The sequence below is a fragment of the Thunnus thynnus genome, chromosome 13 (genome assembly GCF_963924715.1).
Source record: "Thunnus thynnus chromosome 13, fThuThy2.1, whole genome shotgun sequence".
In the NCBI taxonomy this organism is placed as follows: Eukaryota; Metazoa; Chordata; class Actinopteri; order Scombriformes; family Scombridae; genus Thunnus; species Thunnus thynnus.
This window is the reverse complement of record NC_089529.1, coordinates 25998514-26012792: the sequence shown is the minus strand read 5'-3', so window position 1 is coordinate 26012792 and position 14279 is coordinate 25998514. Positions and strand designations below refer to the sequence as shown.

The window sequence follows — 14279 nt, the reverse complement described above, 5'->3', positions numbered from 1 at the left end:
TAATGTATTTTCACTCTAAGAATATCAATGAAACTGCTTTGAATAATTGCTGGCGAGAGGGGTTTTAGTTATAAACTAAATAAATTCAAGATACTTATGAATACTGACAAAGCACAGGAGTTAATGTGAGAACATAAAAAGTGTGCTTTTCATTTAGTCTCCTCACTCCCGTCTCTTCCTCACATGTCAGCTCCTCCCAGTGAGGATGTAAGAGAGAGAGGAAGGTCGGAGGGATTTAATTCATCAAACAGGACGTCCTCGCTCACTCCAGCGTCATTTTTTAGGAGGCGACAACTACTCATGACGCACATCACCTCAACTGTCACATATGTAGAAGTCAGCTATAAATATGTAGAAATTATTAAGCGACAGTTTAAACTCTAACGTTTAAAGTCAAATTTATGTGCAATTAATTAACACTTTAAACTGTTTAAACTTAATATTTTCTCCATTGTGATAGCTGGAAGGAAAACATGATAACTGCTACGTTTTTTTTAATTATTTGATAATAGATCTACAGCAGCATCTGTCTGTCACAGAATAAGAAACAAATAGACTATTTAAATCTGTTAATTACTGAAAGAAGAGAAAAGACAAAAAGGAGCAATAAAAACAGCCGTAGCCTGCAGAATATGTTTAAATAAAAATGAAAGTCTGACATCCTTTTCAGGCTCAGGATGATTTTATAGGAGACACACAGCTGTGCAGCATTATGATTTCCTGAAGGAGCTGAAACGGACGTGAAATGGAAAAGAAGAAAAGGAAGAACCTCTTGGCTCATGAAGAAAAATATTATAGTCACAAAAGTGTTTTTTTTTATGACTGATTTATGATTCAGTCATTTTTATTTTATGAATAAATATGAAAAACTGCTGTTGGTTTTCTTGATCTGCTGTTTACTGTCTCCTCAGATCAGCTGACTAATCAATAAAGTCATGCTATCAAAGGGGTGTTGATGTCCGGTAAATAAAACCACACCCGTGGTTCCTCGCTCTAAGCTCCTCCAGGCGCCTCCTCTGTCCTCTGAAGTACATTTAAGGAATTGGAAGATCCTCCATGATGGGCAGGGAGATTGATTTCCGGGGTCACGGCTGGAGGACGGAGAGGAGAGGACGCGAGGAAGCATAAATTAGCTAAATAAAAAGCACCCATGGATCACTGACCTGCTCCAAATCGCGCACCATGTCGTCCTGGTTGCATCTGAATATGCGGCTGAAGAGTTTTACAATCTGCTTGTCGTTGAGGTTGTAGACACTTTTAATGACGCCTGGCAGGAGCAGTTTCACCGTCAGATAAAGATCTCCATGGAACTTATCTAAGTTAGAAGAAAGAACGGTTGAAACCAAATACAGTGGTAGAAATCCTGGCCTCAGATTTTGTCACATGTTAAAGTGCTGAAATCTGCTAAAGCCCATAAACACAGACAAAATAATCAACACACCAACCTCCAGCTGAGCCCTTCCTGAGGAACTTCTCAATGGTCTGTGTCTTGACATTGTAGCTGTTGTTTTCTGCTACCAGGGCGCAGAGCTTACGAAACTCTCTGAAGAGGCAGTCCTTGTGCTTAGGGTCACACAGCTGGGCGGACAGGGGGCTGCCTTGGCTGCCTTTGGCAGGTGAGGAGGATGGTGCTGGGCTGCTGGAAGTGCCAGCCTTCGCAGCTGACAGGACACAATGACACAAACAGACCAGGTCCAATTATCCTCGTTATCTGCTTACTGATACTATTTACTGATCACTTTTAGGGGGATGATTCACTTTCTCAAAAATTTCAGCCTTTGAACTTTTCACTAACGCTAACAATTTCTCTTAAACATTTTCACAAATGCATGTACAAAATGCTGACATTACAATTTGGAACCTTTGTTTCCAAAATACACATAACAGGTGCTTTCGGACCAACCGGTTCTGGGACTCCCTGAGAGGAACTATCCACTGGGGAGCTCCCTTGAGAACTGCACACCTTCAAGGGCTTTTTTTCTGTTTGCATTCACAACACCAGTAGGAACACTGAAGTGACATAAACCGGCCGGCCGGCGGTTGGTATTGCACCGTCACTTCTGCACGAGATACGAGATACAACAACAAGATAGAAGACGCTGTGATTGGAGCTGTTTGTTTGTTATGAGTCGTGGGTTTCATTTGTCAAAAATGGCGGTTGCCGGTGCTACATTGGCTCATGTGTTTGACCAATTAATGTACCCTTACGTCTGGACCAATCACCCTACACTTATGTCACTCAGGGTTCCTCTTGTGCTGGGAGAGTACCTACCATCAAAACAGCGTTCTAAGAACTATGATCGTTCCCAGTTCCTGCAGTGCAGACACAGTTAAAAGGGGGTAGTTCCTCAAACAGTTCTTAGAACTATGAAAAAGTTCCTCTGGTCTGAACGTGACTACTCATATTTGCTTCCTGTCCTCTCAGGCAGCATATAAATCAGAAATGTTCCCTGCCTATTCAAATTTAAGGCTGTTTTTCATTTTTCAAAATATCAATTTATTACAAATGCCTCACATTGTTACTGCAATAATGAAAAATAGACTGGCTTCCTAGTTACGCTACAGTGCAGTGCAGTGACAAGCCGCAGCAGCTTATTGTATATTTTCCTCTTTAGAGCAAATAAGGAACAACTTGATCTTAAATGTCATGTCTCACCAGTGAAGCCTGAGAACTTGCGTGGAGCGTTGACAGGCGGCTCGGCAGGAGGAGCCATCAGCTTGCCTGTGGTGTTTAACTTGGCTTGCACCTTCTTCTTTGGACTTGCATTGACTTTGGCCATCAGGTCTACGAGACAAATGGCAAAGAACCGAATCAGTAACACCTGCACAGGCACAACTGTATCACATGATAAAACAGAGAGAGGATGTTTTTGTTTATGATGCTCTCCTGGAATGTTAAGCCAGATAATTACTTGTACTGGTTTAGCAGGTAAGCTAACAATGGGTGCATTCATGTGACACACACCTAGCACATTGTCAAGTAAAAGACATTCAATCATATGCAGTTAACCCAGCAATGCCAAATCATTGGATATGAAAAAATAAAATAATAATAATAAACACAGGAATACTTGTTTCAGACATCTGTACTCATGTGTGAGTCAGCCCCTGTTCAATCTCATTGACTTTGCAAATATGTAACAGTGTAATGAGCACATTAAAAGGGGAAAATCACTTTAACTCCATGGATAAAGATCAAAGGTCAGAGCCACAAACAGTCTGTTGTACCTGACACATGTTTATCAATGAGCTCCTTGTCCTCGTCCTGCAGCTCTTCCCAGCCTTCCAGATCTGTGATGTCCTCAATCTTCTTCGTGGTGGCCCTTGCCCTTTCCAGCTTCTCAAAAATGCACTTCACATGATACCACTCTTTCATCTCCCCTGCAGACTCACTGAAAGGGTTCGGCACAATTTTCCCTATCCGCACAATGCCCTTCTGGATTTTGTCCTTGCATTTCTTACATCCCGCAGTGCCGCGCTTGGCGTACTCCACTAGGAACCTCTGATCTGCCATATCTGGCTGGTTGGAGGAACACTGACGCAGGAGAAGCTGGGGAGGATCGTTTTGGAGGAGACTTTGTTTATGTGACACCGAGGAGAAATGACGGATTTCCCGAGAAAATCGAAAAGTGTGAAAAGGTGGAGGTAGAAGTTCAAAGCATGAAGAGACGGAAAAGACTCTACGCACTTTCCAGAGCTGCTGAAGTGTTCCAAGAGGTCGTAGGCCTATGCAGGCAGTCTTATGAGCTAATAAAACAGGCAGTTTCTGCATCCAGCTCTGACGGCGAGCAAGTTACAACCTACAGAAAGCAAAGAGACATGATGGTTAAAGAGTTAGAACTTTAGTATTGACAAAAGATATAAAGCACGGCAGCAAACTACAGTAACATATCAAATATGATTGTGTTCCACGTTTTAGCACTTTCACTAATATTTTGATAAGATAAATATGCATTTACACTAGTTTCCTCATGACCAACTGTTTCTGATGAGACCCACGTGCTGCCCACACTGATCAATGTGGAGGTGGTCAGGATGGACTATTGTTGTACTTTATAATATTGCAACAGAGGATATCATTATGTGCTGTTTTAATCAACATGTCCATGAGATATAATTCACTTTGTTACGCAAAGCTTGTGCACTGACTGTTTAACCATACTTCATGCCATGAAAACATAGAAGAGGGTGTCTCCGGTGTTAACTCAATGCCACTTTGTTCACTATGTGGAAAAAGACTCAACATATCGGTCTGCCTTCTTCAGTAGTTTAGCATTTATGCCATTTGGCACGTACAATCACTTAATCCACCCTTTAACTTTCTATTAGAACTTGAGTAATATACTATTAATTTCCCCCTTTCAAGGATAGAGTTGATAATCAATCCAAGATGGCTGCCAGTCCAGTCCTTTGTTTGTGTGCCTGCATGTGAGCTCTGAGTTTTATGCTGATAATCCAGCCAAGAAAAGTGACTTTTTATATCTACTCAAGAGGAGGATAGTGACTCTCTTTGGGGAGTTAATCTTACTGCTGCTGGGCTGATAAACCAAATGACTACAGATGCATTAGACTGAAAAGGCCCAGTTATTATAAAATAACTTTCTTGCCTACTGAGAAAACTAACTTTTTAGCTCCACTGAAGAGGTACATAATGACTGTCTTTTGGCTTCTTACAACAAACCAAAAGTGAGTTGAAATTACTGCTGCTGGGTTGTAGATAACCTGTGTGGACTGATTGGGGCCTGATTAAATCACCTAGCCTCCCTGCTGGATTGACTGTTGGTTCATCAGTGCCAACACAGTTTGCTACTGCTGCTGTTATCTGGGAACGTACAACCAAACCCTGGCCTTCTCCCCAAAATGGACATGATAAAGTTCTGGGTTATCACAACGAATGTGTATATTATGTTCTTATCAGAAACGATACCTGACAACTTGATCGCAATTGATGGTTACAATGTTTATAGATCCGATCGAGCTGATGAAGGTGGTGGAGTTACAATTTATGTTTAATCTGAACTTTGTAGTTCCATGTCAGTCTATAGGCTAACCAAAGCCAGACAATTTGATCTGCTCCAGTGAATATATCCAAGTATCTTCACTTTACCGTTGTTGGCTGTTACAGACCGCCGTCGGCCATAAAAGAGGCCATCTCCTCTCTCCGAACTCGATCTCATGGGTGATCTAAATTGGGATTGACTTTCCTCTGCCTCTGATTGCATTAAGGAATTGTGTGATTCCTTAAATCTTGTGCAATTTATTAATGTTCCTGCTAGGCCCAAACCAAACAATCTAAGCAAATCTACATTATTAGATTTCATTTTCACAAACACGCACCACAAGTATACCTAGACTGCAGTATTCTGTAATGTCAGCGATCGTTGTGCTATTGCCTGCATAAGAGTCAAAATTACCCAAGTTGAAGCCTCGTTACGTTTTTAAAAAGGTATTTTAAACGATTTGAAGTACAAGTATTTCTGCGTGATCTGTACAGTAGCGACATTGGCAGAGTCAGTTTAATCCATGATGTTGAGAATATTTTAACTCTTTGATGTCGATTTGCAATAAACATGCCCCTATAAGGAAATTCAGGATTTCTGGGAGGGACAACCCTTGGTTCACGGAGGAACTATCTAACCTAGGAAGGGGGAGGGAACACCTCCTGGGCCAAGATTAGATCCACTAATTCCCCTGCTGACTGGACTGGACTGGACAGACTAGGATATCCAAATCAGAATATTACTTAAAACGTATTTCAGTAAATCTCAACAATCCCACTAAATTAGATAAAATTATTGTCATGCTCCAATTCCACTTCAGGCCTCCCTGAACGATTTTTAGTTGACTCAATTAAAATTAAGAGCAAAAACAATATTGTTGGGAACTTTAATGAGCATTTTAAATCAACTGGGTCTGTTTTTAATACAATTGCAGCAGAGTCTTGCACTGCCTGTCTTAAAACAACAGTCAGGTGACCACTGAAAGAGGTTTTCCTTGCTGTAATCATTCCTTTTATTCATACTGGTTATTAAAAGAGTCCCTTCAAATGGGCTTTTAATGTACAGTTATGGTCAGACGTTTACGTGTAAAGAACATGTATGTCATGGCAGTCTTGAGTTTACAATTATTCCTACAACAACTCTTATTTTTTTGTGATGGAATGATTGAAACAGGTATGTCTTTGTCACAAAAAACAGTCATGCATTCTGGTTCCTTTATAATTTATTATAGGTTTTCTGGAAGTATGACAAAATCTGCTGGATCAAAAATATACACACAATAACCTGAATTATCAACTTTGGTGATGTAGAAAGGTGTATTGACCACATTTGCTTTGTGACATGGCCTTTTAACTTCTTGTGAGTGATTATGATTGACTACGGCTGGTGACTTCTCTTAACCCATTTAAATAGGGGCTTGTATGATACTCTCATTAAACTCAGCCACAAACGCTACAATGGGAGAGTCTAACGAGCTCAGCATGGATCTGAAAAAGCAGATCATTGACTTTAAAAAGTCAGGAAAGTCACTTGGAGCTATTTCAAAGCAATTACAGGTCCCAAGATCAACTGTGCAATTATTTGTAAGTAGGTGTAAAGTGCATGGCACAGTTATGTCACTGCCATGAACAGGAAGAAAACACAAGCTATCATCTGCTGCTGAGAGAAAATTGGTCAGGATGGTCAAGAGTCAACCAACAACCAGCAAAAAGCAGGTCTGAGGTGAATTAAAAGCTTTTACATTGCCGTGGGCTGAGAGGCTGCATCTCAAGAAGGAAGCCTTCGCTCTAGAAGTGGCACTTAAGGCTTGACTGAAGTTTGCTGCTGATCTCATGTACAAAGAAAAAGCCTTCTGGAGGAAATATCTGTGGTCAGATGAAACAGAAATTGAGCTATTTGGCCACAATGACCAGAAACATATTTGGAGGAGAGAAAGTGAGGCCTTTAACCCCAAGAACACCATACCTACTGTCAAGCATGGTGGTGGTAGTAGCTATTATGCTCTGGGGCTGCCAGTAGAACTGCATTTGAAAGTTTATATGAAGCTTATATGATGCTTCAACAGTCTGAGTCAGTCATGTTTAGTGGATATCTGCCATATTTACATCGTCATTTTAGCATAAAATTCCCTCTTTGTGTTTCCTCAGACAGTGTTTCCCTGTTGAGCTGCGGTGGAAGTATAGTAACAAAAAGAGGAACTAAAAAGATGTAAAGTTGAAAGATATCTACTTGATTTGACTCATTTGGACAGCTGAAGCTTCATATTAGCTTCAGATAAACTTCAAATACAGTTTTGCACAGATGGTGGCTCGTAGATTTTGGCCCCCCATCACTTACTTTGTAAATGCATTGTAAAGGGATCTTCTAATGGTCAGTATGAACAGGAGGAATGATTACAGCAAGAAAAAACATGTTTCAGTGTTTATTTGGGCTCCTGGTTGTTGTTTTAAGACAGACTTGAAAAATTGTGAACCGATGTTTTAAGACCTGATGTTGATAATAGTAGAGGGTTAACCAATTATACTTTGATTTGGGAAAGGAAAGCTATAGCTGCTGTGTAATTATAGTCGGGGATCAACATACTGTGATGATGTGTGTGGCTAGTATTGGAGATTAAACCAGCTTCTGACCTTTGCATAGAAACATAAATGGTACAAGCCTTGTACGCTTTTGAATTCTGGTGTTTTGAGGGCATAAGTATAATTATGTTCGACCACAGTTGACTGTGACAAAGGAGGCTGTGGTTTCATTAACGCTTCCCCCATGATTCTTGCTAATTCAACCAGAACTGACCAGAGTCCCAATCTACAGCTCTGATATTCAGTAAACTATACTAGCTACCATATAGTAACGTTACCGCATTAGCTGCATGAACCATATTTCTTGCACAAATTCTTAAACAAAAAGGGGGTGTGGGAGTACGGTTTAACACAAAGTGCTAAAAATGTGCCACTTCTACAATAGACTGGACTTCCTTGTTAACTGCCTGTTCAAACTCGACCAATTGTTAAATCTGAATATGATTTTACATGTTACGAGCACAAAATACGTGTACGTTTGCTGACACGAAGGCAATATTTAGGCTAACAAGTTGATTAGCTTTAGCCTTACTGTCTCTGTCCCACACACACACACACAGACACATGCATACAGAGAGACAAAAAGTCAAGCAAACAGACTGCATACCAACTATCAAAAATATGTTATTAAGTCGCTAAAGTTTCCACACACACACTTAACTACTGTACCTTGCAAAAGCTTTAGTACGATATGTTAGCACGGTTTAAACTGTAGCTCCTCTTCATTGTTGTTAGCTAGCAGCTCACCAGTGTCAAGACAACTTCGATTACGTAGTAGTGAGATGGTACACTTCCGCTTTCGGTCTGCGAAATAAAACACATATTGCCGATGAAGCGCATTAATGGACATTAGAGTTTATTTAAGTAGGTGTGCAGCCCCTGTGTACTGAGATCTAACTACTCTTAACACCAAGGGAGGTGCCGCATTCATTTTTTACAAATAATATGTGTGCTTCATTTTGAACTATGAATCGCATATTTCCGGTAGGTCTCTGGATAACTGTGATTAACTTGACACAGGGTTAAAGCATGTGTTTCAGTGGCTTCACAATGCTCGGATAGCACCAGGTCGTCAACTATTTTTTTTCCTAGGATGGCGAAGTCATGACCCGCCCTACTCTGCCTCTGATTGGCTAGTACCCGCCGCCTTCGTTGGTTGTGTTGATTAGGTTTAGGCATGAGGAGTGAGGCTGGTTAGGGTAAGACTATCAGTGTAAGCAACCAGAGGCCATCCTAGGACAAAAATATCGCCTCCAGGCCTGAACTGTCTGAGAAGTGAAGGCAATTTGGAAGTGACTTAAACCTGCATTCTCTCTAATGGCCAGCAGGGGGGCAACTCCACTGGCTCCGAAAAGAAGTCTTTGGGGCGTGCCTACCTTGTGATTGACAAGTCGTAATAAGGCGTAAGTGACAAGGCGTAACTCCAGATTCGCAGAGTATCCGCGTAGGTGTAGCCGTAGTCGCCACTCAAAGCTGCCAACTTTCAGGCATTGACCGTGAGACTCACGCAATTGACACTTTTCACATGCTCTCATGTCACATGTCGTCATAACTGATAATGCTGCAGCACGAAAAGAGGACACTGACAGCGCACTGACAGATAAGACAGAGCAGCACAGCGCAACAGCAGCAGCGAGAAATATACACAAATCTGTTTTATTGTAATTTATTCCCATGCGTGAATGCACCATGCTAACCAAGCTAGCAACTAGCGTTAGGGTTAGCGCCACCCTGTCGTCCAAATATGGTTACTTCTGGTTCCCAAGATGGCGACTGTCAATATGCCAAACTTGAGCAAATAGGTCTATCTGCAGACTTGCAGCATCTACATGATACACCCACTTGGTTAAGTTTAGGTATGAAGACAAGGATGGTTAGGGTTAGGGGTCAGGAGGGTGTGTTGTGTAACATACCGATATGGTCACAACATGGGGGGGTTCATGTAGTAAAGTGGGTGTGTCGTGTAGGAAGTATAAAGTAGCATAAAATGGAAATACTTAAGTAAAGTACAAGTACCTTAAAATTGTACTGAAATACAGTACTTGAGTAAATGTACTCTGGGTTTATGTCTACAAAACATAATGTCAAGTAGTATCTGTTAAAAAGTTAGATCAATACAGTTCACCCACTAATGAGTGAATTTATTTTAACTATCTATACCCATATAATTTCCACTAAAATGGGAGCAGACAGACATTTTATCCAGTCATTTATCCACCAAATTGCATGCTAGGATTCATACAAAGATGTATTTGAAATTTTGTATAGATGGCAAATCCTAGTAACACCTACTCCACTTAGGCGTAATGTTGCCACCCACAGAGCCTGATTTTGTGCATGCTGGCTTGAGACACCAACTGGTGGTATTGGCAGAATGTTCAGTTTCGCCAGCTCTGATTGTGAGTAAACCACCAGCTCAGGATATGAATAGGAATTTGTGTGTGCTGCTCAAAACATACATTTGAAACTTACATTTGCAAACATTAACAGCATCTATAATGTCCCAGGTATGGATAATCCACAAACCTTGCTATGAAGTTTAACTGGGACTACTTTCAATTGAAGAAATAGCCTACTGTCCATATCATTTGGACAAGCAATTTTGATTTGTTTTTATTATGATTCACATCACAGGTTACTTGCTGATTTGATACTAAATTGTAGGTGTGTAGTTGTTTTCATAATATACAGTTAATTGGAAATGTATCAACATGTGAGCCCAGAGCTTTTTGTGGCAATGTTGCCTTCATTCCCAGAAATTTGATTTTATTAATATCATTATTAGTATCAATATCGTTACAATTTTCATCATCTCTGGCAGATATTAGTTGAATTATCAATTATTTGCCAACTATTAAATTAATTGCCAATTATTTTGATAATTGATTCATTGTTTTGAGTCTTTTCTTTTTGGAAAAAAATGTCCAAATTCTCTGATTTCAGCTTCTCAAATGTGAATATTTTCTGGTTTCTTTAGTGCTTCTATGACAGTAAACTGAGTATTTTTGGGTTGTGGACTGTTGTGGACAAAACAAGACATTTGAAGACGTTACCTTGGGCTTTGGGAAACAGTGATTGACGTTTTTCACCATTTTCTGACATTTTATGGACCAAACAACTAATTGATTAATCAGGAAAATAATCGACAGATTAACTGATAATGATAATAATAATTGTTAGTTGCAGCCTTACAAACCCCAAACTGAATTTGAAAAGTTTGTATAATGTATATCTGTATAAAATTTGGCAAATGTATCAACGTATGAATCCTGTGCGTTTTGTACTCTTAAGAAAAACATTTATTTTATTTTTTTTATTTAATAGATAACATAATGTTCAACCCATCATAATAAACAATCAATCACACAGCATAGATGCAATATTATTATAATACACACACACACACGCGCACGCACACAACACAACACAACACAACACATCATTTTTTATTTCCGACAGTACCTTAATGCACCAAAAGCCTTCAAAAAATTGTAAACACACTAAACACTCGCTTGTCGTCTACGTAGATTGCGTACGCGTAGATATCATCCACTACACGGACGACCAATTTCAGGCGTAGATTCTACGGAAATCACGAGAAAGCGGCGCTGCAACGCTTCTACTACGCAGTGCGGGTACGCGGAGGAGATGTCGGCAGGGAGGACCCAGATACATTATTGACGTTATTCCAAGCTGTAGGCATGAGATGTTTCTCACCAGAGCAGCAGTAAACAACTGAGCAAAAGAATGGGAAGGGGTGTCCGCGGTGTTTCTTACGCTGAAAGCCTGGCTGTTTCCACCCAACACCGACTTTTGCTTCTCAGCGGTATATTCAGGAGGGACTAGCAAGCTAGCAACACAAGCTAGCTTCGCAGCGATAACTGCTGCCTTTATTGTGGCCCTCAACGAACCTCCCAGCTAGCATCCGTCGCATGCACAGAAAGAGAAAATGGTGAGAACAGCTTACTTGTTGTTTCATTCAATTCTATTTTGGCATTGTCATAGTGTGACATCCATTGTTGTCATATCTTTGGAGCAACTGTCAGAGGGCCAGGTTGCTAGCTTATCTTGCTATAAGGTTGACAGCTTCTGTCACCTGCCTGCGGTGTCTTGAGAGCCAGACCCAGCACCAGACACAACCCCCCTGCACTTCAAAGTTATCCAGTTTAATTGCTTACTTTATAAAGCGTTATGGAAAAACCCTCTGGGTTAGTTTCGCAATTCTGCAATTCGGTAATTTACTGTTTTGATCCAACAAAATGTCAACTTCTAGGCTGGTAACGTTACTGAACGCTGCAGCCCGTCGTGGTAATGTTGTATTTTGGAAGAGGGTATATCTGTAGTATACATGCATTCAAAAAGTAGAAATGTTATAGTTGCTGCGTGCAGTTTGAAGGTGTGAATGATGACGAGGTCCAAAGACTTGACAGGTTGCTCAGAAATGGTTTGCATAAACAGTTATCTTACCTCTTACGCCATAGTAAAAATTTGAAACGGTCAAAAACGATGGGCAGAGGGGTGAGGTCTTTTTTTTTACGAACTTAAAAGTAATTTGAAAAAGTGGCTGGCAGAGTTGGAGATTGACAGACCTGTTTTCTGCCTTTTTACATAATAACATCTAGTTCCCCCTCTTAAGTGCTCTGTATTTTTGGTGCTGTGAATGCAGTGAATCATGAGAACATTTTGCATTATAAAGTCTGTTATACACTATTTTTCAAAACACACATCCTATTATGTATCACGCAGTACCCTAATTTTAAAGTAGATAATATACCAGCCAGAAACAGTTGTTTCATTGTTTCATCAGATTGGCTGAATACCACTGCTGAAGACATGTCAGTTTAGATACTTAAGTATCCCCTGCAGACATGTTTTAAGATGTATATAAAATACTCTGAATGATTATTTGTATCTGATATGGTTTTCTTTTAAAATCCTGAAAATGGCATCTCATCCTTCTCAATCCAGAATCTATGAATATGCAAATATCGTTACTTTCAGAAGTTTAACTGCCGGACACAGGATGTCTGCTACTTCACTGTAAAGTCAATTCTCAGTGTTTGTGCATTGGATGCTTCAAGTTTCCACATCACACTTTTGTTAGTTGAATTTTGGACCAGGATTGACTCCAAACTAGTTGTAATGTCACAAATCATGCTGGCAGGACCACGTTTTTAAAATCAGATTTTCAGTGAGCACAGATAAATTTTGCACTTTCAGCGGATGAATGTGTCAAACTCTGCACATATATCATTCTGTACAGAGGAGCTCAAACATCCAAATGTAGGAACAAGAAGAAAAACATATTATTGAGTGGAGGAGGACTGTAACATAAACCACTCATTCAATATTAATGCCATTTTGGACTTTTAAAAGCAACCAGTTTATTGCATAAATTAATTGAGTGGTCTTAAAAGGCAGCTCTGATGACCTATGTCCCATTGAATCATCACACCACTGCCAAAAGTGTCTTGCTAAACCAGTTGAACGTACATGTAAAGATGTAAATAACACACAAGTTCCAAATACCTGAACGGACATAACAGTGCTGCACCTGAGGTACTGGTCTACGGTTAAGCACTTCAGCACAGGATTTACCTGCCTAAAAATATGTTGTGTTGGAGACATGTTTTGAAGATAGTTAAATAAGTGATGTTGTCTCATTGTGTGTAATGTTTGCACCACTTTGCTTTGTTATGACTAAAATTAATGCTGCAGATTAACAAGAAACTTGCACATGGCTGTTATCAACACATAAAGCTAAAATATTCATATTATTTAGTTTAGATTTAATTATCTTTAGAGTATTGGATGCTACATTATCAGTTGCATTTCACCAACCTTGACTGGGCAAAATAAATGATTTTTTAAATGATTTTTTTAAATCGTTGATTTTTTAGATCTATGACACCCCATTTAGCATGTCAGTCTCAACCATGTGAAATCTGTAAGGATACTGACTTAGATTCAAACTAAACTATCTTTGCTTATTTCGTTTTTTATGTAATTATTTTATGCTTATCATTTTAACCCTAAATCTCCAACAAAGTTTGTCTGTCTAGGACTTAGATTTTTTTTTTTAAATGAACTTTTAAACAACTTTTCTGGTCCAATTATGTTTGCGTCACTTTTTAAATATTTTAATTTGACCAAAAACAGACTCAAGTTTTGAGAGTTCACCTGTTATTCATGTTTCAGGTGAGATTTTATTTACCATCATTGATAGAAACCTTTGTCATACATTGTGTATTTGTCCATATGCAGGTGTACCTGTTAAATCCTATAGAGAACCTGAGAAGCTACATCAACAACCGTCCACCGCTGGTCATTTTTATGATCAGCGTCAGTGCAGTGGCCATCGCCTTCCTGACCATCGGTTATTTCTTCAAGATTAAAGAGATCAAGTCTCCAGAGTTGACAGAGGTGAGGTACACCCACACAGTTCTTTAAAACAGATGAAATTGCATTATCTGCTCCATTTAGTATTCCTCAAATATCAGCAAAACATAGTCACTGCTAATGCTAAATGTCAGTTCATGAGCTGTGTCCCAAAAATCTGAACCATGTCGCCTTTACCTTATGACCTATTCAATAGTGGTTGACGGATCAATCAGTCGGCCGATTTAATCATGGATTAATGGCATTTTGAGATAATTGGCATCAGCCGACGCCTGCACTCACGAGGCTGATAACTTCATAA

At 39.8% G+C, this 14279-nt stretch overlaps 2 protein-coding genes across 5 annotated transcripts in view; one reads left to right on the top strand and one right to left on the bottom strand.

Annotated features, from left to right (window-relative positions):
• The window catches only part of lig3 (ligase III, DNA, ATP-dependent), a 23970-nt gene extending 12403 nt beyond the window's left edge, over positions 1-11567 (bottom strand). Inside the window, exons 1-5 of one of the 3 annotated variants that reach the window (XM_067608825.1) lie at positions 11547-11567; positions 3229-3800; positions 2657-2785; positions 1446-1661; positions 1164-1315 (exon numbers count right to left, since the gene is read on the bottom strand). In XM_067608825.1, the coding sequence (XP_067464926.1) occupies positions 1164-1315; positions 1446-1661; positions 2657-2785; positions 3229-3772 (1041 nt within the window). In that variant the 5' untranslated portion in view covers positions 3773-3800; positions 11547-11567. Of the gene's footprint in view, positions 1-1163; positions 1316-1445; positions 1662-2656; positions 2786-3228; positions 3801-8248; positions 8379-11546 lie in introns of those variants that run through there. The other 2 variants (XM_067608824.1, XM_067608826.1) reach the window with 2 other exon arrangements.
• tmem248 (transmembrane protein 248) overlaps positions 11175-14279 on the top strand; it is a 15492-nt gene continuing 12387 nt past the window's right edge. Inside the window, exons 1-2 of one of the 2 annotated variants that reach the window (XM_067608827.1) lie at positions 11175-11531; positions 13844-14002. In XM_067608827.1, the coding sequence (XP_067464928.1) occupies positions 11529-11531; positions 13844-14002 (162 nt within the window). In that variant the 5' untranslated portion in view covers positions 11175-11528. The remainder of the gene's footprint in view (positions 11532-13843; positions 14003-14279) is intronic. The other variant, XM_067608828.1, reaches the window with a different exon arrangement.